At 54.7% G+C, this 26,686-nt stretch overlaps 1 protein-coding gene across 1 annotated transcript; it reads right to left on the bottom strand.

The window, feature by feature from the left end:
- Positions 1-15,469: 15,469 nt before the first annotated feature.
- GALR1 (galanin receptor 1) lies at positions 15,470-25,650 on the bottom strand. Its single transcript, XM_037037139.1, has 3 exons — positions 24,985-25,650; positions 20,528-20,593; positions 15,470-15,787 (listed from the first exon to the last, which is right to left on the bottom strand). Exons 1-3 carry the CDS (start codon positions 25,648-25,650, stop codon positions 15,470-15,472), a joined length of 1,050 nt encoding a protein of 349 aa, XP_036893034.1.
- Between the last annotated feature and the right edge of the window lie 1,036 nt (positions 25,651-26,686).

The following is a 26,686-nucleotide window of genomic DNA, read 5'->3' as shown; positions in this document are numbered from 1 at the left end:
TACTCCCCATGGCCGTGTCCCATCACAGCGGAAAACACAGGGGACGCTCTGAAAGAGGCTTTGTCAGTGGCCAGAGCTGTGGGGAGGAGCTTCCTGTTCGCCCCCGGGCAGGGAGGAGCCAAGGCCACACGTGTCTTTACACTCTCGTGCGTCTGTTTACCCACCTGTGCATCCACACTGTGTGTGTCAGAGGTCTACCTGCATAGGCATATTAAATGTGTCCAGTGTACCTGTTCTTCAATATTGCTGGTGTATTTTGACCGTGAATATTTAATACAGTGAGCGGTTTTTGTGCCAAGTATTTGAATATGTTATATCAATATATAACTTGATATGAATCATAATTGTTCGCTGTATTTTAACTTGTATGTTATTAATATATATCTGGAGTGTAAAACATATTTAATGTGTTAAGCATATATTTAAACCTACAGTAAGTACGCACACTTGTTTGTAACGTTTAAAAATCGGCCGTCACGTTTCTCTGGGGCAGCTCCACCCGTTGCTGCACCGAGGTGCCCAGGTTGCCCCGAAGTTCGGCCGCGCTGCGCCTGTGGTCCTCGGCTTCCCGCAGCGCTGTCCCGCGCACAGGCTGCACCTCCGTCCAAGACTTTCCAGAGCTGAGCCAAGGCCGGTGGAGACGCAAGTGTGTGTGTCCGGGAGTCTCCGCAAGCAGCCAGCCAGTGGCTCAGGGCCGCGGTCCCAGGCCACAGACAGCAGGGCCCCAGGGCTGGTGCACGCGCCCCCCACGCCGGCTCAGAGCCGCAGGCAGCCCCGCGTCCAGCTCCCGGTGGGCGGCCACCTCGGGCTGGCGCATGCGCTCTGATGCTGACCCGCGTCGCGGGCTGCAGACTCTGAGATGTGGACTCTGGGGTTAGACTCGGGAGTGGAGGCGCTGGCCAGAAAGAGGCGTCTGCCCACACGAATACCATGTCAAACACCCTCCAAAAACCCACAGGGGACAAATGGGTGTGTCACTCACAGAGTCTTTTGTGATTCCCACCCGGGCTACAGTGTCTCGTTCACAAAACGCAGCTAACGTGCGGCCCCGTGCAGAGGCCCGGGGACTATCAGCAGGGAAAAGAAATGTTCACCCAACGCAGCTGTGACAACTCAAAATGTGAAAATGAGTTTGTAAAACGCATTAGAACTTCCCAGTTATGCAAACTAATATATCCCGGGGGGTCCGGCCACAGTTTATTTGCATCTTAACTCAGCTTTTATTCATACAGCAATTAGGTAGGTGCATGCCTCCTAGGTACAAAGAAGTTCATAAGTACCTACAGGCTACAGTTTCTATTGAAATCTAATAATGCCGCGTGCTGCTGGGAGGCAGGCGAAGAGCCTGGTTATGGCTGGTTGCCTTGGCAGAAGCCGGGCTTTCTCTGTGGTGTGGACCGCCGGGGAGTGAAAGCCGGCAACTAGAGGCAAGTTAAACGTTAAGGTGCATTTGTCGGCGAATGAGCAACATAATAAACCAGTATTTAGGGCACCACTCTTCTGAGAACTTTGATTTTATCCCGATAAATAAACTGTAAAGTCCTCCAGTGTTCAAGGTGGAGAGAGTTTGGGGACAGGCGGCCCTACTTTTCACGTAAAATGGAGCCCACAGATGCCGCGTGACAGGCCTGCGCCACACCGGGAGCGGGTGGCAGGGACAGAGGGACCGTCCTTCCACACACACTGTCCCTTCATCCAGGTCCCTGCGAGGACCATGGAGAGTGCTGTGACAGGGGAGGGGCCCCTTCTTAGCTCCTCTGTGGCCAGTATGGCACCTCTGGGCCCTCCATGGTAAGGCGTCCAACTCAGGGAGTTGTTGCAAAACCGTCCATCTGTCCATCTGTTACACAGCAGGACACGGTGCTGACGGAAAAGAATCCTGCTGCGTTCGGCTCAGAAATGAGCCTGCGGTAGAAGCCGCTTTGCCCGCCGGCACCAGACAGAACCCGGTGCCCTGCATGAACTCTGCGAGAGGGTGGCAGGTTCATGAGGGACCCCTCAGGGTGGCAAATGCTCTGTCTAGTGAGGGGGACAATGGGGAGCGGGCTCTGCATGAGTGGGGGCAGAGGGTGTGTGGGAAACCTCTGTCTAGTGTCGCTATGGACATAAAACTGCTCTTAAAATGTTAAAAGTAATGTCCATGCTATAATAACTATACGTGGTGCCAGGTAGGTGCCGGACTTATCGGGGGAACGCTTCAAAAACTGTGCAGATAAGTGTGTGCCCACTATGTGGAACACCTGAAACTAGTAAAAATAAGAGTGAATGTCAACTGTAATGGACGCATTTAAAAAATGATAGGAAAGAAAATCACATTTAAAATAAAGTGTATTTTAAAAAACCAAGAGGTGCTGAACTGTGTAGGTACTTGGGTGGATGGGCAACATTTTGAGGGGTGGGGAGAGTTCTCTCACCGAGCATCAGATTTCTCTTTAGAAATATTCCTTGGCTTCCTCTAAGGGGGTGCCCGCAACAAAGACTGGGGGCCATTGGCCAATTCCTCAGCAAGACGGGAGCCCAAGGTGGAGACGGGGCGCCCTGGGGTGGCCTCTGCTACCTGCCCTCCAGGGTGCTCAGCTCAGCCCCTCACATTCCTTCACTGCGAGTCCTTCTGTAACCCCTGGTCTTCAACCATGTCCCACCAGGAAACGCAGCCCAGCAGGGCTGTGCCCGGACCTGAGGGGCGCTTGTGTCTCGGTGCCTTGGGGTCTGGGGACCCTGGATGCCGAGCAGGAGCCTGGGGACTGGTCTGGGCAGTGGGGTCGGAGACAGGAGGCGTCTCATCAGTCGGCGGCTGCAAGGACGCACTGCCCCAAAGCAGGGCTTCAAGCGCTGAGGACCACCTGTGCGCTCTTGAGAAGCGCATCTTCTTCAGAAGGTTCAGGGAGCTAGTTGGCAAAGGGGTGAGGTTAGAAAGACAGGAGTGGGGCACGTTACCACCCATGGTCCAGTCAGGAAGGGCTCCCACCTGCTCTTATCTGCACATTAAAGGGCGGGATGATGTCTTCGTGCTGGAGGAGATCGGAGCCTCCTTGCATGTTCCTCTCCCATCCCTCCTATTTCAGACGCAGGCGAAGCACTTGCGGAGATATAAACAGAGTGTAAACTGACACCGTACCGCGACGTGAAATTCCGCTTCCAGACTAGCTCTCTGTTTTTAAAAGGGAACAGACAGGATGCTCTTCTAATCAGAAAATTATTATTTATTAACTTAATTGGGAAATGCACTAAAGCACAAAGAGGAACATGAAAACGATATGTGATTCCTTGCCAGCTTGTCTTTTTAAACTGTCGGTGCGATGTGAGTGTGCTGCACGTGTTCACAGTAGTGTGTGTGTGTGTGTGCACACGCACACACAGAAAAGGCTGGATTCTTGTAAGATTTTGTTTTGTACAAACACTTGTCAGGGCCTGTTCTTCATGCAGACAAACAGGGTCCAGGCTCAGTATTTTCTGGAGCGTACGGTGGCACCCAGGGGTCCCCTGGACGTGACAGCGAGAAACATATTAGCCAATTTAAGAGGTGCATACTAGACTGGAATATTCCAATTATGCCAAAGTTGCAGCAAATTGACAGAGTTCAAGGGATTTAGCCCAGTTCCGGCTGCTTTCTGCCTGTCCTTGCTAATTCCTTCTCCAACTACAGGAGGGCCCGCGGGAGGAAGTGACAGAAATGACGAAGTGTTTGGAGAGTTGGTGACGTGGAACAAACACACATCGAAAGTTAACTGGAAATTTAAATGATCTGTAAACACCAGGCACCGATGCAGACAGTGGATGGAGCTCCAGCCAGCGAGGTTCAGGGCAGATGTGGGAGGGGGGAGAAGGCGGGGCGGGGGGGCTGGAAGCGTGATGGGATGGAGCTCAGGAGGATGAGACCGCATCGGTGGTCTCCACACCGCCACGCACCCCCACCAACTGGAGCTGCGTGGGGTCTTTCTCTTCATCCGCACCTGTCTTCTGCGCCCAGTGTGCTCTGGCTGGATGTGGCAGAACACAGCTATCTGTGTTGGGAGCATCATACGTGGCACGCAACCCGAAAAGTTTAACTAAACACTCGTTACAAATCGTGACTGGTGGGTTGTTCAATAACTAATGTTAGGATGGACAATTTTTGAAACTATTAAGTGAGAGCACCACACCTTATTATTAAAAGGAACTTAGTAACACCAAAATGGTATATACTAATGTTCCTTGTTCCCAGACCGGGATCTTAGCTCCTCAAAATTAAAAGTTTCTTTCGGATTTAATGACGTATTAGCAGCTGAAACCAACGCGAGGTGGCGCAGCAGGTGTCAGATGGGTGAGGAGCAGGCGGCAGGGCTTAAAGCCCAAACGTGGCTCTCGAAGGTGCACCCATCATGTTCGACAGGCAGAAACAAAGCAAAGCAAAAACCTCAGAAGTTTAGTGCGAAAAAAGATGAGCTTCTTCGCAGTATCATCCTGCCCACAGACTGTCACACAGGATCCGGCCTCTCACCCGCGGGGGTCCCAATCCCTGTGAAGCTGTCCCGATTTCAACCTTCCAGCCACAGTGTGCCACCCACCCCGCCCACAGGGTGGTTTTCAGCCACCACCTGCGGCTGTCACGCGGCCCTCCCCTCCTGCACCTGGGCCAGTCCCTGCTGCACCCACTGCCAGCCGGCTCTCCTGGCCTGGGGTGCTCCTTGGCTCCCAGACCTGCGTCACCCCGTCTTCGCACCCTGCCCGTCTCCTGGTGCCCCCTGTCCTGCTCACCGCGCTGGGGCTTCCTGGTCAGTGTGTGGTGCTCCTGGGAGACTGGAAGCTCCACAGGGCAGACATCACCGGGTTCATGCATCACTGTAACCATAGCAACCAGCCTTTTGCCCAATATTTCACAAACAGCCAAGAGGGAACCAGCTGTGTGTCTTCACGCAAACAAACTAGTATGTCGGGGTCTCACTACCCCAATTCTGAGACGTGGGGACACCTGGCAGGATGAGCCTGGTGTCCAACCCCAAGACCTGACAGTTGGTTATTTGCTTTCTTCAGTTTGAGCTGATATTGAGATAAAATTGGATCCGCCATTAGCAGTCTATGCGTGAAAGCCGGCACTAGAATATGTTATTTCTCAAGGCTCTCGTCCGGCCTCTTGCTTTAGTTTTAACACGGCAACCTGTGTCTGCGCTGAGGCCCAATTTGGGGTCCCCAATCTACTCTCCTGGTTTTAAGAACATAATCTTAGTGTGCTGTCCAAAACCAGTGCTGCTGTTGCTTTCAAGGCCATTATTCCGTAAAGGGAAAAATCGTTACAGCAATAATGCCTTAAATCAGAGCCGTCCTAATTCTCTCCTTGTAAGAGGGCCCAATTTTCAGCTGGGGCGGCCTCCTCCCACCCACCCCCAGCTGCACTGATGGGAGGTGCCGCGTGGTGTGTCAGCTGCGGGGACAACGCTGCATGGGTGTCTCATGCCACCCAGTGAGTTCCATGGAAGTTTGGAACTGAAGTCTGATTCTGCACAGTGTGGGGAACAGGTACTAATTCTCCGCCGTGGGGCTTCGATGGTGGCACCGTTTGCTGAAATAAGCTGACTTCCTGTGTATGGATTCCTCTAATGTCCTTCACTTTTAAAATTTAAAGTCACTCCCTTCTGGGAGAAGTCACAGGAGACGATTCACTGTAAACGATTCAGATGACTCCAGTGAGTGAACAAATGTCTGCAGCACACGGTCACGTACGTGTGTATGTACAGCCTCTAACTGTGATGCAGCACACGGTCACGTACGTGTGTATGTACAGCCTCTAACTGTGATGCAGCACACGGTCACGTGTGTGTGTATGTACAGCCTAACTGTGATGCAGCACACGGTCACGTACGTGTGTATGTACAGCCTCTAACTGTGGTGCAGCACACGGTCACGTACGTGTGTATGTACAGCCTCTAACTGTGATGCAGCACACGGTCACGTACGTGTGTATGTACAGCCTCTAACTGTGATGCAGCACACAGTCACATATGTATGTACAGCCTCTAACTGTGATGCAGCACACAGTCACGTATGTATGTACAGCCTCTAACTGTGATGCAGCACACAGTCACGTATGTATGTACAGCCTCTAACTGTGATGCAGCACACAGTCACGTACGTATGTACAGCCTCTAACTGTGATGCAGCACACAGTCACGTATGTATGTACAGCCTCTAACTGTGATGCAGCACACAGTCACGTACGTATGTATGTACAGCCTCTAACTGTGATGCAGCACACAGTCACGTATGTATGTACAGCCTCTAACTGTGATGCAGCACACGGTCACGTACGTGTGTATGTACAGCCTCTAACTGTGATGCAGCACACAGTCACGTACGTGTGTATGTACAGCCTCTAACTGTGATGCAGCACATGGTCACGTACATATGTACAGCCTCTAACTGTGATGCAGCACACGGTCACGTACGTGTGTATGTACAGCCTCTAACTGTGATGCAGCACACAGTCACATGTGTATGTACAGCCTCTAACTGTGATGCAGCACACAGTCACGTGCGTGTGTATGTACAGCCTCTAACTGTGATGCAGCACACAGTCACGTACATGTGTATGTACAGCCTCTAACTGTGATGGAAATAAGCACATTGACGGTCCTGCACTGGTATTTGTGGAACTCATTCCAGCAGAAGAGACAAACTGTAGCACCTTCCGCGTTCAGCGCGAACTGTCTCAACACACCCTCCAGTTTGGTGAGAATCCAGTAATGTATCTGAGAACACCGATGGCCCATCCCCCAACGTGCTGAACCCAGGGTGTCATCACCATGCTGTCTAGACACAAAATCCTGGGCTTTTAGTCACTCCCTCTCTCCCCCTTCTCTGAACGACATTGTTTCTCAAGACGCACTGCTCAGAAAATGTGTCCTGGTAAGAGACTGCGGTGCACACCTGTCGTTGAAGCGGACCTCAGAGAGAGCAGGGCAGCACCTGTGCATGTCATACCTCCATTCTGGGGGCGGTCAGCCTTCTCCCCTCCCATAGCCAGCGCCCTACCCAATCAAACACGCTTGCAGCACATCACACAGAGCCCTGACTGGTGTAGCTCCGTGGGTTGATCTCCTGAGAACCAAAGGGTGGCCTGTTCGATTCCCAGTCAGGGCACATGTCTGGGTTACAGGCCAGGTCCGCCGTAGAGGGCGTGTGAGAGGCAACCACACACCGATGTTTCTCTCCCTCTCTTTCTCTCTCCCTTCCCCTCTCTCTAAAAATAAAATTATAAAATCTTTTTAAAAAGATGATGTGTGAGCATCAGCGAGTATATATACATCCTGACAATGGATAACAATTCCCATGGATCAAGACCTTTTCTCCTGTAAATACAGAGAAAATCACACAAACCTCTGTGTGGGCAAAGGGCAACATGAAGCCGCCTCTCACTGAATAAACAACCACGACAGGAAGTGAAAAGAAATTTAGGTGCTACCCAGGCCTTTGCAGCATCACAAACTTGGACACAAGGGCTTGCTGTAGGCCAGACAATGTGAAAAAGCATTCTTGAACTCAAGATAAATTTTATTCAGTATTCCATAAAAGTATGATCATGCCAAAGTCCTTCACCGTGGTTAAGACCCTCCTGATAGGGGCACAAACAGGTCCCATAACTTCACGTACGGAGCTCCAAAGTTTTAGCAGTCAAGCTGAGTTTGAAATAGCATGGCCTGTAGACCGAATAAGTTACATGGCTCACTCTGTGTGTTACTAGTCTTGAAGCATGTCACTGTGCTATGGTTAATCAAATAGAAACATTCGCCTGTGTAACTGATTCGCTGTCCCGCTTTTTCCATTTGTGCCGATCTGGCATCCTGTAACCTTACTGAAATCACTTCTTTACTTCAAGGAGTTTTGTTGTAGGCTCTCTGGGCTTTTCCAGGCAGACAGTTAGATCAGCTGCAAACGCAGTTCTTCCTTTCTGATCTTATGCCTTTTATTTCTTTCTCTTGCTTTATTGCAGTGGCTACCTACCCATGTGAATGAGGGCAGACATCCCCGCCTTTCTGCTGATCTGAGGAGGAAAGCGTGCGGCCTTTCTCCTCTAGTTGAGATGTCAGCTGTAGGACCTCTTGTAGAAACTGCTTATCAAGTTGAGAGAGCTCCCCTCTATTCCCAATTTGCTGAGAGTTTTTAATCATGAATAGGCGTTGGATTTTCTCAAAGGCTTCTTCTATGTCAATTATAATCCTATTTTTTAACAGCCAGTGATTATGGTGGATTACACCGAGTGCAGACTCAGCCTTGCACTTCTGAAGTAACCCTACTAGTTATAATGTACAATTCTTTTTAAACATGCTGGGTGTTATTTGCTTGTATTTTATTGAGGATGTTTGTGTCTTTGTTCATGAGAGACATTGGTCTGTAATTTTCTCTTTTTTCATATAACACTTTCTATATTAATATGTACTAAAAGTACAATTACTCTTGTATGAAATTCTGGTAATTACTTATATTTTTAAAAGGAACCTTACACTATAAAAGGTTGGAAATTGCTTGGCTAGATAATCACAAATATCTCTTTTACTTCTGTGAAATCACGATTCAATTTGTGAAAAACACTCAGACATCAGAGAGTGATGGAAAGACACATCCTGATGGAAATACCAGACATCAATGAGTTTAAAAAGCAAATGGGCTTTCCAGGGAGCAAATAAAACTAGTTCTCCAAACTGGGGAAAATCAGCTCACCTCAGACATCCTTCCAGTAACGTTTGAAATTCTGAGCAGGTAATGCCAAAATTCTAGACACTTACAGTGAAAACGAAGTGCAATAAAATAATTTCATATTTGACATCACTTTTCAGGAATCCAGGCAACAAATGAATCTTCCTAAAGATGCAATAAATAATCCAGAATATTGTGCCTTAGAGAACTTTGGGGGAATAAAATATTACTTGGTGAGATGAACCCAAGAGCTCATAAATGGAGATAATTTAAAAGCAACCTAGTGTCTAAAGCAACGTATAAATTTAAATATGGAATTAGGATTTCTGAAAGCGCTTTTCACGTGATGGGAAAATAGTCGGAAGCTGAAATGTGCTTTTAGCCTTAAACAGAATGACTCCAACTCCCTCTAACCTTTCACAAGCTCAGCTTTTATCTTACGGTCATCAACTATTTACAATTTAGTGATTCCTCCTATGTCACTCCATTCCACAGGGTTCCTTTGCCAATTAAATTCAAGTCAAATTAAAGTTAATAATTGTCCTTATAAATAATATGCCTATTGATTCCATTTTTCTAAAATCTCTTTTCCTTCCCTCCACCCAGTCCTCCTACCCTTTGTTACTACCTCTGCCCACTGGAGAGACACCCAGGGTGATGTTCAGAAGAGGCTGGTGACAGCTATTTCTTGATAATGAAATTCTGGATGAATGTTTACTTTCTTTTTTGTAATTTCTTATAGCAATTTTGTCATTCTTAGAGTAACAATAGACATTTACTCTTTTTAAAACAGAGGAAGGAGAAGAGAAAAAAGGAGAAGAGAAAAACGTTTCCCAAGCATAGCTGTCCATCTTCCACCCTCATGACTCACCCATATCTTCCCGATGTCACCCAGTCAGACTGTGACTCAGTAGCACTGTGTTCGGGTCCTGTGATCTGGGAAATGCTTTATGAACCTGCGTAATTACACCACGTTTGAAAATAGCACACTCACAAATAAGAACACTTGGGGGAACAAATTGTATTTTTAATTCAAGAAAACTGGTCCAAATCACAAATTCAAGCTAGATTTCATGCAGAATACAGAGGCAGGGTGACTCAGAAGGAGTGCAGTCGTTACTACGTGGATTAGGGTAACTTCTTCGTTGTTGGTTTTTGTCTTTGCGAGTTTACTGGTATCCATACTAAGTTTATAAACAACATCCATGCCAAATTTACAGACACTGAGACACATAGTAGAGAAACAATTTTAGAGAATGGTTGTAACAGCATCTGGTGTTACTCACAGCAGAGTCGAAGCAACCACCTCAGTGAAACAAAAACACAAAATACACAGATTTTCTTCCCTGCGCAGACCGCTATGTTGTGAGAAGACATTTAACTGAAAACCTTTAAACACAGTGTAAGTCGCACTTATCTCTTAGAGATAGTAATGCAGTTAAAAATCAGCAGCCAGGCAGAATGACATGCAGGCATCTATCTAGACATTGAGTTCAAACATGGACACGTAACGATTCTGGATACCACGTTTACCCCCCACATTTTGACGGGAACAAAGTGCATATTCAGTGCTCATCCACCAAGCTGTTTTTTGAAGGGAGAAGATCACAATAATCTATGAAAACCTTAAATGCACGGCATCGAACTCCTTCACACTCTTTAAAGCTTTCAATTTCTGTAGCTGGGGCATTACCATAGTTGAACAGATACTTTATAAATCTGGTCACTGTGACCCACAAAATTTTGCAAGGCTGGTCTCCATTAAGCCATTTTTTTCTCGGAACCGGAGAAGTCTGGATGTGCAAAGGGTCGTCTCCACACAGGCAGCTCTCCACTAGGCCCGGAGGCCTTTCAGACGAGGCCTGGCACCGCCCCCACCCAGCGAGGGCAGGCAGGTTCTCCTCTGCTGTTCGGGACCAGCAGCATCCCTGCGCCCAGAGAACCTGCTCCGTGAGCAGGTTAGGGGCCCACAGCAAGTCTCCTGGCTCAGAAACTGTGCCGGCGAGGTGGCCGCCTGCTCGGTCAGTCTGAGAGACACACTGTCAGGTGAGGACAGAGCACCAGGGCCGCCTGTCACACCTGTCACACCTGTCACACTTGTCACACCCTGGCTCTCTTACGTGTGGAGTCGGTTTGCAGACTCATCCATCCTTCGGAAGTCTTCTTTCAGACAAGAGAGCGTTAAAGATGGCATTTCCACGAGCAACTTCCCAACAGAACTAAACCTGACCTCAGGTGGGCTCGTCCCTGTCACCCTTTGCAGCACACACCACGCCGCCCGGGCGTGCTGTCCCCCGAGACTCTGCCCTTGCTGCCCCTCTGGCCTGGGGTCCACCCTGCATTGTCCGAGGCCCCCACCTGGTCAGGTGCCACTGCACACTCGCAGGTCTGCAGCCCCAGCCCCAGGCACCGCACGTCTGCCCCAGTGGGGCCTGTTAGCCCGATCACCCAAGACAAACTAAGCAAAGGAAAAAATAAGCTTAACAGACCAGCCACAGCCTCCAGGACAGCAACACACAGACAGTCCAGGTGTCACAGTCTGTCCCCAGACTTCCGAGTGAGGGCGGCTGAGCATGGGCCACACAGACCCGACTGCAGGCCACATGGTCCTCCACCCCCACGGATGGGTTTCCTCACCGACCCCCACAGCCTCAGAGGGTAAAGAACTTGAACCGTGGATCCAGCTCCAGGCTATTCAGACAATTGGCGATCATGACTTTGACTTTGAGGGTCACACAACACACACCTGGAAAGATCCAGAAATCTGCTCCCCAGCAAGAAGGACGCGGTGGTCCACCCCCAAAGTGACCTCCACACATGAAGCTACAGGAGTGGTTCCTCCTGCCATCGTCCGCCTGTAGCAAACTCAGTCAGCGTGAGGACAGGCACGGAACATCTGCTGAAGTTATTTCCACAACGTCCACAAAAGCAGGCTGCTGGCTCAGCCCCTGCATCCCCATGACGGCCCTGTCCCCACACCATGCTCAGGACAGAGCCCGAGTCCTCAGAAGTTCATGGACAAGGTTGCCGAGGACAGCTAGCGTGGGTCGGCAGCCACGAGTGAGTGACACCAGGCTTGGCAAGGGGGCAGAGGCCTCGGCCTGTTCACGTTTTCAAAGATCTTGTCACGTCAAGTAGGCGAACGGACCTTGGGTGCCAGCACAACAGCCGTCGTTAGAACCGACAGCGAGACCCAGCAGCGAGAGTGAGCCTGCCTGGGGAGAGCCGCTGCTGCCGCCTGGGGGGAGGGGCGCCCTGACAGCAGCCAGAGCCGGGGGACGCCAGGCCCTCTCCCCAGACAGGCTTGCCACACGTGATTGCAGCCCACGTTCAGGACGCTTCAGGCACCTCAAATTGTTCCTCAGGCTCAACTTCTCCACTTCCGGAGGAGAAAACATCAAAATACAGCAGAAATCAGAAGCAGAGAAAATCACGATTTTGTCATTTTACTTTTCCCGGCAAGGGACAGTCAGCATGCGAGGCCACCCAAGCCTCCTGCATGTTAAAGCAAATAAGTCGTTACACGAACAAGTCACTGTCATCAACTAAACGAGCCACCTAACAGGCAACATTTTTAACGGCCAAGAAAAATATAAGCTGCTTACACACCTAAACCCTGGGAGATATTCTCAAGCAGCACAGACCAAAACTGACAGATTTTAGATGTGCCGGGAGGAAGCAGGCACACTGACCTTTCCCTGTGTCTGGGACTGTGTGGTCTGTGCGCATGCGTGTGCTGAATCCTCTTAAGCAGGAGCGCAAGGAAGCTACACACGCATTCCTGTCCACGAGAGAAGCTGCCTCGACACCAGTGTTTCAGGACTTGCAGGGACACATGGCCAGCTCTGGATAAGTCATCCTCCCCGGCCGGGAAGGAGCCTGGCCCTGGGGTTCACCTGCCGTATCAGAGTTATGGCTGCCTTGTCTCCAAGCATCTGAGACGGAGCCAGCCGCGGTCATCTGGCAGCAGAGTGTCAAGCTGAGTCACCAGAAGCCCTGGCCAGGCCTGACTCACGCGGTCCGGCCGCCCGCTCCCCTCCGGCTCGAGACCGAGGGAGCTTTCCTGCAGTGAGTGTGGAGTGAGGAGGTCAGGGGGTGCGGGTCACTGCAAAAGCAGAAGAGGTGGGGGGCATAGGGAGTACAGGGGACGAGGAAGAGAGTGGTTGCTCACCCCCAACAGGGGCAGAACAGCAACTCTGTCACCAGCAAAAACGTGTACCTTGAAAGGACAGAAAGTGGCCTCCACACCCGCACATTACTGAGCACGTACAAGATCACAGTAGCAGGGAGAGAGTGTCTCTAAGGGGTCTCCCAGGAACACAGGGCAGGGGACCCTTTCCCCCGTGGCGCTGCACCCACCAGCAGGAAGCCACGATCGGGACTTACTCACAAGCAGGAGTGAGCACTTGAACACCCCCGGGCCCGTCTCCCCACCTGGAAGCGAAAGGCCCAGGAAAATCACTGCTGCCTTCGTCACTGAGGCAGCCCAATCTAAGGACACAGCATCAATTTTCTTTGAAGTTCACTGAAAAACCAGGGTCTGAAGCATCCTGACTTCAAAGGCACACACACACTTTCCCTTTGAGCCCAGTGGCTGGAAGGACAGGCAAGTGTGTGAGCTGCCTGTCCTTCCCAGAGAAGGGAAGGTGGTTCTGGCCTGTCACGGGAAGGGCATCTGGCCGGCCGTAGGGAGGCCAGCACCCAGGAGGTACCCAGAGCTGCTCCAACGCACCTCTGGGAACTGGAGCCGCAACAAGTTCTGCCTTGTGCAGAGGACACGGGTTTAACTCTCTGCAGCCCAGACATCGTCATCAGGAACAGACTCTGTCATGGAAGGAAATAACCTCTGAGGAAGAGGCATTGATTGAAAGGGCAGTGGGCACGAAGAATATCCTCACTGTACGGTTATTACCCCAGTGCTGAGGGGCAGCGGGGTGCCAGAGGTGTGGCTTGGCCTGTGCACTGTGCTGAAGCATTTTCGATAGAAAAAGCAGCCTTTTTTAAACACTTCTATCTGTGTGGAGGGTGTGGGGGGCCACAGTGCCTAGAACTGCGCCCATCCACACAGGTCTGGGGCAGCCAGGGGTGCGCAAGCAGGGGCGTGCAAGCGGGCTGAGCCCACGCACAGAACGTGTCCCAGCGCTGGCGAGGGCAGATTTGCGTTCCACAAAGCGCCCAAAGTGTCACTGCTGGGACGTGACGTTTCTGCTGCTGTATTTGAATAAAGTGCAAAAAGATTTCCATGCAGAGGACATGTGCTGCCCTTTAAAATACACGCATGCACGTGTACACGGTGTCTTTCCATGTCTGTCAGTCAGGAACCTCCGACCCTCCAGCCCCAGCTGTCTAAGGGTCTTCTCCTTGTCTGTCCAGAGCCCCCACGAATGCAATGCTGTGCTGGCTGATCTCCCCAAAACACACTCTTAGGCAGCAGCGCCCACGTGCCCACTCTGACAGTGAGCGTGTTTTTCACCCCAGAATCGGCTGTTTCACATTCGGTCCTGGTGTGGTGCAGTGTACTTCACACAGGGTCTTTTTTTTTTAATCGTTTGCATCCTCCCAAAATGTATCAGTCCTGCATTTGGAAAAGTAGCTTCTAATACAAGATAATCTAGTCTTTTCATACCTTTGGCTCGTTGTAAACATGGATGTGTGAAATTACCACAAAAACTACATTTGAAACTCAGGTGGTGAAGGTTCTACCTCCAAATGGACATTTCCAAAGGGAATAACATTTGGGGTAAAGGAGCATGGGATAGCATCACCACTTAACAAAAAGGAACTTGTCTTCCTTTTTGGAAGTGAGGATGTCCCTAGGTATGTCTGCTCCCAAGACGTGGTTTCTTCAACGTCATCGGAACCAAACGTCCAGAGCCCTGTCGCCCTGGGGCATGACCACACCCACCAAACCCTGACTAGACTCTGGGCCCTAGAAAGTATTATCGACACAGACAGCTTTCAAATCTGACTCCAGGCACAGCCAGGGCCTTGGCCAAGCAGATGCATAATTTTAACGCCCAGTTTCATTGTCAGAAACTCATTCATGGTTTCTCCTAGCAGAACGGTTGTGCTTGGCTTTCCCCCTGATTGGCCTTTCAGTCACTCTGCAAGCCCAAGTTCACAGGGCCGGTTTTATGGGGCTCTGCTCTACCCTCCTGAGACCGACTCCCAGGTCCGTGTCATCACAGGCGACATGGCAGGCCTTCCAAGCCCTGCACACTATTCACAACCGGCCGCACACGTGACCGGTGCCCGAATCGGCAAGGTCTGAATCCCGTGCAACGGTTGTGGCCCGACACAAACAGCCACTGAAGTACACGCCGCTAAAATGTCCGTGTCCACGGCCGCAGTGTGAAACACGGAGCTTACCACATTTACTCCTTTTCTTAAAACGAAAGAAACAAGGTGCAAATGATTTTCCCTAAACAAATCTGCTTCAAAACATAGATTGTAAATATTCCCAGCCGCATTTCCAGGCCTTTACTCCTTATTCGATAAAGAATTGCATGTGCCCACAGAAATGTACTAAACCTTCACTTCTTAACAAGTATAACACAAGGCAGAATTTCCTTTCCTTTTGAAAAAGAATTTCAAAATAAAATAAAATATGAAAATAATTTTCACGAGACCTAGGTGTTTCGTCAATGGATCGAAGCTCTTTGTAAACACGGGCGGAGTTTAACCGAAACAATGCGAAAGGCCGAGCAGAGAGCACGCGCAGCCTTGCCTGACCCTCTTCGTGTTCCACACATGTCCACTCCACGAAGACGCCCGAGGCGAGGGCCCAGCGAGCCCGGCTTCACACGTGCGTGCAGTTGGTTGACGGCGGGGTGTCGGGCCGACTGCGGTGGTCTTTGGCGTCCCCGAGGGGCGACGCGGTGCGCAGGGGGCAGCGGAACACCTGCCTGTAGGCCGCGCGGAAGTTCTCGGAGAGGAAGGCGTAGATGATGGGGTTCACGGAGGAGTTGCTGTAGGCCAGGCAGTGCGCCGTGACCCTGAACAGGAAGGAGGCTGGCGTCAGCGGGAAGACCCCGAACTCGGCCCACAGGTGGATGACGTGGTGCGGCAGCCAGGAGATCCCGAAGACCACGACCACCACCAGCACCGTCTGCGCCGTCTGGGGGTGGGGAGGGACACGGTCAGTGCGGCACGCGCTCCCCGCAGCCTCGCGTCCTGCAACCTCGCGCCAGGTCCCACGGGGTCCAGGAGCGCCCAGGCCTGCGCTCCGTGCCGACCTCCGGGTCACGCGGGGCCCGCCACGCCCTCCCGCAGGAGCAGCTTTGCGGTGCGTGGAAGCGCGCACGCGAGGGACGGGACCTGCCTGGAGATTCGAGGAGGCCACTTTAACACCCTCAGTGCTGAGATGATCACCCGGGCCCCGCCCCCAGCCCTGGCCCCGCCCCCAGCCCTGGGCGGAGCCACTCACTGTCCGAGGCACAAGGAGTAAGGGCTCCGAGGCAGCAAGAGGAGCCTCTGTGGCCAATGCGTTTCGCCCTCCCTGCAGGAGGCAGTGGTTCCTGGGTCACCGACCCCAAGGCACCCAGGGGTCATGGAACCTGCAAACAGGAGACGTCCCCGGCCCTTCTGGAGACAGCAGCGGCATCTCTCAGCTTCCCAGAATGAACGCCCCTGAGTGTTCCTGTGGCTTCTACTAGGGAGCTTTTACTACGTGCCCGGTTTGGGGCAGAAGTGGACCCAGCAGCGTCTGGGTGAGAGCCCTGGTGGCCAGGGGATGGCGCTGTGCCCTGAGCAGGGGACGTGTCCTGTGCAGCGTCTGTCGCTGTGTGTTTGTAGGCCAATCATAATTTACCTCTCGGATTCGTGATCCCCCTGGCCTTCGCAGAACCACGAGCAAGACCATTTTTCTTGATCTGCCTGCAGCCTTGAACATGCGGCTGGATTGCAATGCCCAGCACATCAGGGAAGAACACGCACTGGGCACTGAGGTAAACCGTGTCACTCATCGAAGGCTGTTCCAGAAGAGTCAACTAGAATGCTCCCAGCTAGGGCCTCACTGCGGTCTCCATTTCACAAGCATCTCAGCCCAGCAGAGTTGAAGTTCTGTTGGCCGGGGCACACATGGCGCCCTGCACCTGGCCCTGCACCTGGCCCTGCACCTGGCCTTGCACCTGGCATTCCCAGGCCATCTCCAGGTCAGCCCAATGACGTCAACTCCAGCAAAGACATCTGTGCAGCTGGACGCAGTGCATGATTTTCTCTGTCAGTCTCTCTCGCACAGAAGCTTCTAGGCCTCCAGGCTGAGAAAACTGAGAAGCTGTGGGGAGGAGGCCCTCATGTGGGCAGAACACTGTCCTCACGCGTTGCTGCTTCCCACGCTGGCAGGAAGTTCAATATCTGCTCAAAACAGTGTGCACAACCCCCACGCTGGGGCTCAGGCCGACTGGTGCTCACCTCTGCCCAGGGCGTCTCTGGGCCGCCCCCCCGTGGCTCCCCTCAGCCGGTGCCGGCCACCAGGAAACATCTGAAATCTCGGGTGTTTGAAGAACCACTGATAAAACCACAATAAAAGCAAACTGTCTCACCCACTTCAAGCTACAGACAAAGGTGTTCCCTCGACATTTACAACCTGATTCTCCCCCAGAAAGACCTGAAGAAGCCACTCCCCTGGTTCCACTGTGAGAACCTCAGCACGTCCAGGCAAGTGCCCCCCGACCTCTGCAGGAAATGAGGGTGGTTTCTGAACATTTCCTGCAGGACTTTTCTCATTTCCTGTAGCATGGCCAGCCTGAGGCAGAGACCGGCCAGCTCCCTGCGCCTGGACGGTGCTCGGCTGTCCGCGCACGGTCTGAAGGGGCGTCCCAACCCTCCCTGTGGCTCCCAGACTCAAGGCCGGACCTGCCGGCTCCCCTCCTTCGGGCTCCTCCTGCTGAAAGTGTCTGAGAAACAGCCGTCTCCCGGCTCCTGGGGGATGCTCTTCATCAAGTCATCCGAGGCATCTGTTTTTTTCTTCAAAGAATTTTACTCAGACTGTGTCTCAAGACACTTGAAGGAAAAAATGACTAAAAGAGGAGAATGGTGAAAACCACACTGTCATTGTGTCAGTGACAGCTGAGCAGCTTGCTGGGTGACCTGGGAAAGCATCTGCAAAAGGCCGGTATGGTGGGCACGACCCTGACTCGGACGCGTGGCGATGGGCACCACAGAAGTGGAAGGAAGAACCAGGGGCCGTCCACGGAGCCTCTGCTCAGCCTCCTCCCCGCAGTGGCCGTGCAGTCTGATGTCTGCCCCGCCCTGAAGGCCACAAAGACCCCCCCGGACCTCGTCGAGTGTCCGACCAGCCTGAGCTGGAAAGCAGCCCCTGTGCGAGCACAGCACCGGATGCCTCACAGGGCTCGCTGCTCTTGCTGCTACTACGGTGCAGTGGGGCCACGTCCCTCTTCTGTGTTACCCCGACACGTGAGGGTAACTGTGCAGGGCTCCCTGTGCTGGGGGACACGGCACAGACACGGGGACTTGGACTCAGCCCTGAGAGCGGGAGCAGGAGACAGGAGGGCCTGTCCCACCGGATCCCACGGAGCCACAGCAGGTGCTGACGGGGCAGGTGCAGTGGTGATGCTTCCTGGGTCTGGGCACCCGGGGCCATCTGGTCTCTGCCTTCGGGGACTCGCATGGGGCTGGCTTCCTGCCCAGGCCTCCACCTTCTCCCTCCTCTCTCCCCCTCCCCAGTCCCTCTCCTCACCCTCCCCGACACCTCTGGGCTCTCTCCTCCTACCCACATGCACGCCCCCCAGGCTTTATTTGTTCTATGCAAACAAAGAGGCAATTAAATCTGTCACAACAGACCAGACATCTGTTCTGTGACTACGAAGGGTCAGAGATTGTGAGAACGAGGACATGCTCTGCCTCCCGCCTCCCGATGTGAAAACCTCTCCGGGGGCAGGACTAGCATTCATGGGCCACTCAGGTGCAACGCACACACACAGACTTGCATGCACATTGTACACACACAGACACACCGCTACACACACACACACACGAAACTAAACATCGTGTCTGCTGCCCCATCTCTGATCTTCAGACCTTTCCACTGCGAAATGACACACAGACTTGCATGCACATTGTACACACACAGACACACCACTACACACACACACACACGAAACTAAACATCGTGTCTGCTGCCCCATCTCTGATCTTCAGACCTTTCCACTGTGAAATGACACACAGACTTGCATGCACATTGTACACACACAGACACACCACTACACACACACACACAAAACTAAACATCGTGTCTGCTGCCCCATCTCTGATCTTCAGACCTTTCCACTGTGAAATGACACAGAGGCTTTGCTCATCGTCTCCTACGAGTCCTGCTCTCATTCTTCCTCCATGGTGTCCTTCTCAGGGACTGTCACGCTCTCTCTGCAACCCTTCTCAAAAACAGGGACTAAAACAGCCACCTTCACATGCAAGGAAGACCCAGCTTGTGGCGAAGAAGCTTTGCGTCCTGTCGGCGCATCCCAGCTCTGCTGAGTCAGTCGGGAGCTGCGTCCTGTGTGCGCGGCGTCACCTGTGTGCCGGCACGGCCGGCTCGTTCGTTCCCGCTCTCACGGGGAGCTCTGTGCAGGGGCAGAGTGTAACAGTCCCTCCTGGGTTTCAGTGCATCATTTTCCTGCAGGTGAGGAGCGGGGCTCAGAGCCAGCACTGAGAGACGCAGCAGGAAAAAAGGGAGCTGCTCTGGCATCCCACACCTCGGGGGCACAGGCCGGAGGCACCGGCTCCCACACCTGCTCGCCCTCCGCACGCTGCTGTCCAGCCCGGCCCGACGCTGGAGCTGAGGTCTGAGTGGCCGACGGCTGACCAGACGCCAGTACAGACGCAGGCAGCCTTGGCATTCTCGCTGCCCCTCCTCTTCTGGTGGGTGCCCTGGACTCCGCCTGGGTGCATTTCAAATTCCAACGGGACCCTGTGCTCCTCCACTGGCAGGAACCAATGTGGCTTTACTACGTCACTGCTTGGAGACGAGGAAAGTCAGGAAGAGCTGGCTGGGGTTTACTTGGGCAGAACTTTTAAAAATAAATATGATTAAAATAGAATTTCTGCCAATTCTGTGTCATCATCATCATAGATGTTTCAGAGGAAAAACAAGGTATCTTAAGATGTGATGTCTAATTTTGGGGGGTAAAAACGCAAGGTTATCATCTCCTCTACCCAGATCACACTGTCCAATAATCTCATTCTATTTTGAAAAATCAGAAATTATACAGATGGTGTCTGAGTAAGAATTAAATTAACCCGGATTCGTAAAATAGTTTTTCCCTCAAAATGCAAAGTGTCACCTAAGCAGGAGGGTGTGAGATGCTAAAATTACTCAGAAGTTCTCCGGATTCGCAGGGTGAGAGAGACAACTAGAAAGGGGGAGACCCCCACCCTTCAGCCTGCCCCCAGCCGGAAGCCTCTGCCTCGGAGTGCCCGTCAGCGCCAGCCTGGGAGGAGCAGAGAAGAGCAGGGCCTCAGCTCTTGGCCTTGAGGGACGGATTCCAACAAGTTCGCCCCAAAGACAGCTAAGCCAGGGCCTTCAGGAACCCCACCAGGGATGGGAAATTCACGAGAAAAGGACTACAGATGTGGCAACTCGACTACGCGGTCCCAACCAGTCCCGAAGGCAGCCCGCGTGGGCTCTGAATCCAGAAAGCACAGGTGTCCACAGGTGTCCCCAGCTCCCCAGCGCTCTGTCCACGTCTGGAGCAGCTGCACGGTTACCCCCGGCGCCCTGGGGGCTGACCTCCCACCCCGGCCTCCTTAGGCCTCCCTTCCCTTCCCACATTGGGCGGATGTGAGGATAATGAAGAATGCAAACAGAGACACGGGTACCATATGCTGTAAATATTACCTTTTTCTTCGATGCTTCTGACTTCTTCGACATGTTCTTCAACTTTCTGTGCAAGTGATTAAGGACCTGAAAAACACAGATGATTAAAATAGGCTTCCTGCCCTGGCTGGTGTGGCTCAGTGGATTGAGCGCGGGCATGTGAACCAGAAGATTGAGGTTCGAGTCCCAGTCGGGGCACATGCCTGGGTTGCAGGCCAGTTCCCAGCAGAGGATGCATGAGAGGCAACCATACATTGATGTTCTCTCCCTCTCTCCTTCCCTTCCCCTCGAAAGATAAATAAAATCTTTTTAAAAATTGGCTTCCTCATGGCCCACAACCCACGGTCTCTGCTGCACCAAGGGCTCTGGGCCTGCTGAACCGGTAACACCCTTATTTACAAAACCATTCCAATTGCAATTCAAGGACGGTGATCAAGGGAAGACGATGGTGAAGTGCCACCCCGGTCATTGTCCAGGTGCCGCTCCAGGTCACAGAGCCTGGGTGCAGAGCACCCCTGCACAGGCGGCTCTAGAGTTTGTCCAAAAAGAGCCCCCCGGCCACCCAGCCCTGCGGGTCTGCCTTCCATCTGATTTCCCCGAGTTGCTCCATTGTGACCACCAGCGGGTCCGATACCAGTGGGATGAGACGGTTGATCCCAGATGCGCATGCGCACAAGAGCTGGGGCTGCCCTGCAGCGCCCCATCCTGTGCCCCATCCCGCGGGGGCCAGCAGGCCTGCGGGCAAATCAGGCTGATGTCCTCAGGGAGGGCTCCCGGCCGGTATTTGCTTTCCTGTGTCCCTTCCATTCTCCCTCCGCCAGCCAGCATTGCTACAAGTCTCCTTAAAGCAAGTGTCCCCCCATCTGGCCTCCTGTCCTCGTTCATTCAAACCGTAACCTCGGCGCTGAGCTCAGAGACAACCTGCACTTGGGGAGCCCGGCCTCACCAGTCGCGGACCCTGGGCGGGTTCCACAACTGAAGCTCCGTGGAGCGTCTCTGGGGGAGACCTGGGCTTCCTCCTGAGAGACACTGCCTTTGCCTCCTCTCGCCAGTGTGAGGGTCAGGGTGCTCGGCAGGAAGCGTTTGCACACAGGAGCTTCCGGCTGGCACAGAACCCACGCCCATCGCCCACCCACGTGGAAATCTGAGGGAGACTCGCCTCTGAGGGACCAAGGGCTTTCCACTGTCCACCAGCCGCCGAGGGAGCCGCTGCTGAGCGACCCCACCGCCGGAACTCGGCCTCGCTGTGGCCACATCTTCGCCTCCCTCTGGCACCACAGCATGGAAATAATTTAATCGAATTAAGTTTCTTGCCAAAGCCTGCCCTGTGCACTGGAGGCAGACTTCTGGGCGATCAGTCACAAGCGTCAGAAACCGTCCCTGCCGACCACCGGGGCCGGGCGCTGGCTCAGTGAGCATCTGGGGTCATCCTGGAGCATCTGGGGTCGCCCTGACAATGGGTCGGTGACTGCTCTGCCAACGGGAAGGGTGGCACCAAACACTGGGGGGGGGGAGGCAAAGGTCGATGGGGAGGAGCTTCTGTAGAAGCAAACCAGGTCTTCGGACCAGGGCGGGTGAGAGCCGGAAGCAGGCCCCGCCAGGGAGGACGGGGCAGCCTGGCGAGGGTCCTTGGTGGCAGCCTTCCCAGCAGGAGGACACTGGCCACAGAGGACAAGGGACCAGAGGAGAAAGTAAAGGAGAGACAGGCGAGCAAAGTCAAGGAGGGACGCCTGGAGAGGAAGCCAGGATGGAAAAGTTCGGCATTCTCCGCTTCACGGTGCTGCTGGGGGTCTGTCCACACCCTCTGCCACCNATCTGGGGTCGCCCTGACAATGGGTCGGTGACTGCTCTGCCAACGGGAAGGGTGGCACCAAACACTGGGGGGGGGGGGGAGGCAAAGGTCGATGGGGAGGAGCTTCTGTAGAAGCAAACCAGGAGGTCTTCGGACCAGGACGGGTGAGAGCCGGAAGCAGGCCCCGCCAGGGAGGACGGGGCAGCCTGGAGAGGCTCCTTGGTGGCAGCCTTCCCAGCAGGAGGACACTGGCCACAGAGGACAAGGGACCAGAGGAGAAAGTAAAGGAGAGACAGGCAAGCAAAGTCAAGGAGGGACGCCTGGAGAGGAAGCCAGGATGGAAAAGTTCGGCGTTCTCCGCTTCACGGTGCTGCTGGGGGTCTGTCCACACCCTCTGCCACCGTGGGACCACGCCAGTGACTTCAAGCCACCCGAGGAGCGTGTTGAGCAGTAACTGGAGAAAACGCCCAGTCTGTTTGTCCAGCTGCTTCGCTCTCCGGCCCACGTGACAGGCACATGTCAACACGTCACAGTGCATCCCGACCCAGCGCAGGTCCGCCATGGGAAGGGAAAGCTCGTGGGCGTCAGGGTGGGTCATGGACGTATTTCCCCGAATGTAATGGAGGTGTCCTGGTGGCCTCCCTCCACTGCTGTTCAGACTGAGGAGGCATGTGCAAAGCACACACTCAACCCTGAGCCTGGGCCAGGGTGGGCAGCAGGTGCACGGGGGGCGCAGGAACTTGGGGGGTGGGCATGCCACGTGTAGTGCGCACCCTGAACTTAATGTCCAGGTGGCAAACCCTTCAGTGGGGGGCTCCCACGGGATGACAGAACTAAAGAAAAGCAACTTGAAATGACAAATTCTCCATCTATTCGAGCCACGATATGAATTTGCTTAATGAGGTCCACTTCAAAAGATATGGTCAGTTATGCTTAAAAGCAAACTATTTCCACATTTAAAAAGTCCCCATGATCATGGACTTACTGAGTTTTCAATAACCGTGTTCACACTTTGCCGTGTGATAGAAATGTGGTCTGGTTTACCCACGCATCAAGAAGACCTAAAAACTTCTGGGAAATGAACAAATTATGCCTCAGTTCTATTCTGTGGGGTTAGGAATTAAGAGGCAAGTAGCTGAAGAGTCCCTAAGCTTCATGTCCCCAAGGCCCTCACCAGCTGTCCCCTCCCTCGGAGGACCGGGGGGCCCTGCATGGAACCTGTTCCTGGGCCACCTGTCGGCCAGCTCTCCAGTCTGAGGCTGTCGTGTTCCTCCAGAAGCTCCTCCCCATCAATGAAGCAGCCACCACAGCGCCAGTTCGGGTGGCCGGGCCGGGCAGGTGAAATGACCCAGGGCAGGACGCCTCAGACCACTGTGCGGGGCAGAGCAAGCCCCTGCGACGCATCAGCACAAGGCAGGGTGACTGGACGGGCCACCTGTCCAAGAGCTAAGCGGGCGTTCTTTCCTGCATCCCCCACCCCTCTCCTGCAGCCCATCCTTCCAGATGCTCTCCAAAACTGTATCGGGCTCCACCCAGGCGGGTCTGCGCCGATGCTGTGGGGGAGGGGGAAGCAAGCCCCGAGCCTTGTGTCAAACGCGGTTGCTGGAAAAGCACTTCTGAACCCAGTGAGAGAAGCTCCCGCCGGACCTGGTCTGGGCACCGGGCCCCGCAGGCCGGGCTGGGCAGCGTCTGAACAAGCAGGAGGTGCACAGAGGGACGGAGATGGAATAGGGTGTTTCTGGTGGTGACGGGGCAGCACCTGGACAGCAGGGTGGGGACGTGAATCCTCACAGAGGATGGGGCGTGTGCTCCTTTTCACTCAGATGTGAACAAGTTGCGTCCAGTGTGTGTAAGACTTTGGATGGGTGTGAAACCTTCAAAGCCGGGTGCCGTGGTGCGCATGAAGGAGGAGGTGAGTGTGCAGAGCTGTGCGAAGGGAGGTGAGAACAGTGTCCCAGTGAGTGTGACGGGTCCCAGGGCTTGGCCCAGGTATGGAGTCATGCCTGCCACCTGAACCATGTGCGTCATTTACACACCTTCCTAAAAAGAACCAAAGGCCACCCTCAAGTTCTCAGACCTCGGAGAAGAGGCACTGCTTCACTGCTAGGTTTGTAAACCTGAACTTCTGCGTGAAACAGCGGGAAGCTCTGTCCCCAGGGGCAGTGGCTTCCTACAGCCACAGAGCCAGGCCCCCCAAAAGGCCCCCACGCCCCCCCGGGGGAAGGAGCCTCACCAGAATCACCACCTCATGTCCCAGCTGAGGGCCGGCAGGGCGGAGGAGACCCGCCACCCTGGCAGAGGAACCCCCTCCCCCTGCCGGCCCACAGAGACCGTGCACCCCTTAACCCCCCACCCCCGACTCCGCAGTCACTCACAGGCTGTCCCGGTTTGAGTTGCTAAAACCACGCAGATTTCCCTCCACCGAGAAGCGGGCTGCTGTGCCTAGGGACAACCTGGGGCCGCAGGCCGCCACCTGGAGGGGACGCGCGACTCTGGGAAGCGCACTGCAAACTTTCCCAGCGTCCCCCAAACTCCAGGTAACTTTCTCCGCGAAGCAGACAGACCCTCAGCGGCCGGGGGTGGGGGAGACGCCCTGCAGGGCACACAGGGACCACAGCGAAAGCAGTGGGGGCTCAGAGAACCGCCCGCCCCCGCCCCCCGCCAGCCCCGGCCCGCGCGCGCCCACCTTGGCGTAGCAGAAGCAGATGAGCAGCAGCGGCAGCAGGTAGCCGAAGACGAACGTGCACACCACGTAGGCCTTCTTGTGGCGCTGGTCGGGCCACTGCTCCCAGCAGAAGGTCTGGTTGCCCGGGCCCCGGTGGAAGAGACGTTGGTGGTAGGCCACGGGCGAGGCCATGGCCAGGGACAGAGCCCAGATGCAGCCCACGCCCAGCAGCGCGTTGCGGGACACACGCAGGGAGGCGGAGCGCCGGGAGTGCACGATGGCCACGTAGCGGTCCACCGACATCGCGGCCAGTGTGAAGATGCTGACCAGCATGGAGACGGTGAAGAAGTAGTGGATGAACTTGCAGATGAAGGCGCCCAGCACCCAGGTGGGCAGCGCGTACACCGTGGCCTGGAAGGGGATGCAGAAGAGCAGGTAGGCCAGGTCCGCGATGCTCAGGTTGAGAATGAACAGGTTGGTGGTGCTGCGCGGCTTGCCCGGCTTGCTGCGCGCCAGCACGGTGATCACCAGGCTGTTGCCCAGCACGCCCAGCGCGAAAATCAGGCTGAAGGCCACCAGCGTGACGAAGTTCTCCACGCCAATGCCCAAGAACGGCGGAGGGGCCGGGGCCGGAGGCTCGGGCCAGCTCTCGTTCCCCTCGCTGAGGTTCCCAGCGGCCAGCTCCATGGCCCTCGGGGGAGCCCGGGGAGCGCTGGTGAGGGCTGTCTGCCGGAGACAGAGGGTGCCGAGGCGCTCCGGGGTCCCGGTCCTGAACACAAAGCGCGAGGTTCCGAGCCTGAGCCTCCCTGGTGGCCACCTGCCGGGGCGACCGTGTCTAGTGGCACCGTCTCTGTGCGGGTCCGCCTGAGAGCTGGACCTTCCCAGGCGGAGGTGGCGATCCTGAGAGCGCGGAGGACCCCTGCCCTCTGCGCGGCCGCGGAGCCGGGGAGGAGGGACCCGCGCGGTGCAGCCTTGGAGATAGAGAGCCCCTCACTGCGCCTTACCGGCTCGCGATTCCTGCGGCCGAGCCCCTTGCTGCGGCAGCGGCTTCGCGCCGCACCTGTTGCTGGAGCCGCTCCCTTCCCTCGCGCACCCGCGCACAGGGCTCGTCCCGGTTCCCGGAGAGCGCTCCCAACCGTCTTGTTCCCAGCTGTCGCCGGGGTTCCGAGTCAACAGGGCGAGCGCGCTTTCTGGGCTTTCCCAGCGGTTGGCAGGGGGCTGCTCGGGCCTCTTCGTTGCCACTGGGACCTAGAGAGGACACAGCCCGGCTGAAGCCCGCGCCTCCGGGGTGCAGCCCCTGTCCCCGGAAGTCACCGCGCGCGGAGACTGGGACAATCCCAATGGATGGGTCGCCCCCCACCGCCCCCTCGCTGGAATCAGCCACGCGCTCTGCAAGGTGCGGACCCGCCGGAGTCCAGCGAAGGCGGCGGCTCCCGCTGCGGCACCGGACCAGCGGCGAGGGCAGCCCGGCCGCTCAGCGCGAGGGCGGGAGGCCCTGGGTGCGCCGGCCTCCGCACCCGTCAGCGCCCTGCGTCCTTCTCCTTCGAGCCCAGGCCGCCACTGAGAGCGCTCCCTGCCCGGTGACAAGCCCCAGGAAGTCAGCGATTGGCACCCGGTCCCGAGTTTTGTGAAATCCCCAATCCGCACCCTCCCCCCGCCCACCCCCGGGGAGGACAGAGGCAGGACATAAAAATGAGGAGCGCGTTTGGGTTCTGGTTACGAA

This window comes from Sturnira hondurensis, unplaced genomic scaffold, assembly GCF_014824575.4.
Source record: "Sturnira hondurensis isolate 20B ecotype Veracruz unplaced genomic scaffold, ASM1482457v3 Scaffold0001872, whole genome shotgun sequence".
NCBI lineage: Eukaryota > Metazoa > Chordata > Mammalia > Chiroptera > Phyllostomidae > Sturnira > Sturnira hondurensis.
The sequence above is the reverse complement of the archived record's forward strand: the minus strand, read 5'-3'. Positions and strand labels throughout refer to the sequence as shown.

Excerpts from the sequence above, each read along its gene's own strand:
- GALR1 (XM_037037139.1), bottom strand. The coding sequence starts at position 25,650 with ATGGAGCTGGCCGCTGGGAACCTCAGCGAGGGGAACGAGAGCTGGCCC. Across the intron at positions 20,594-24,984 it reads TCTGCTTCTGCTACGCCAAG|GTCCTTAATCACTTGCACAG; the intron begins GTGGGCGCGCGC and ends TGTGTTTTTCAG. Across the intron at positions 15,788-20,527 it reads CAGAAGCATCGAAGAAAAAG|ACGGCGCAGACGGTGCTGGT; the intron begins GTAATATTTACA and ends CCCCACCCCCAG.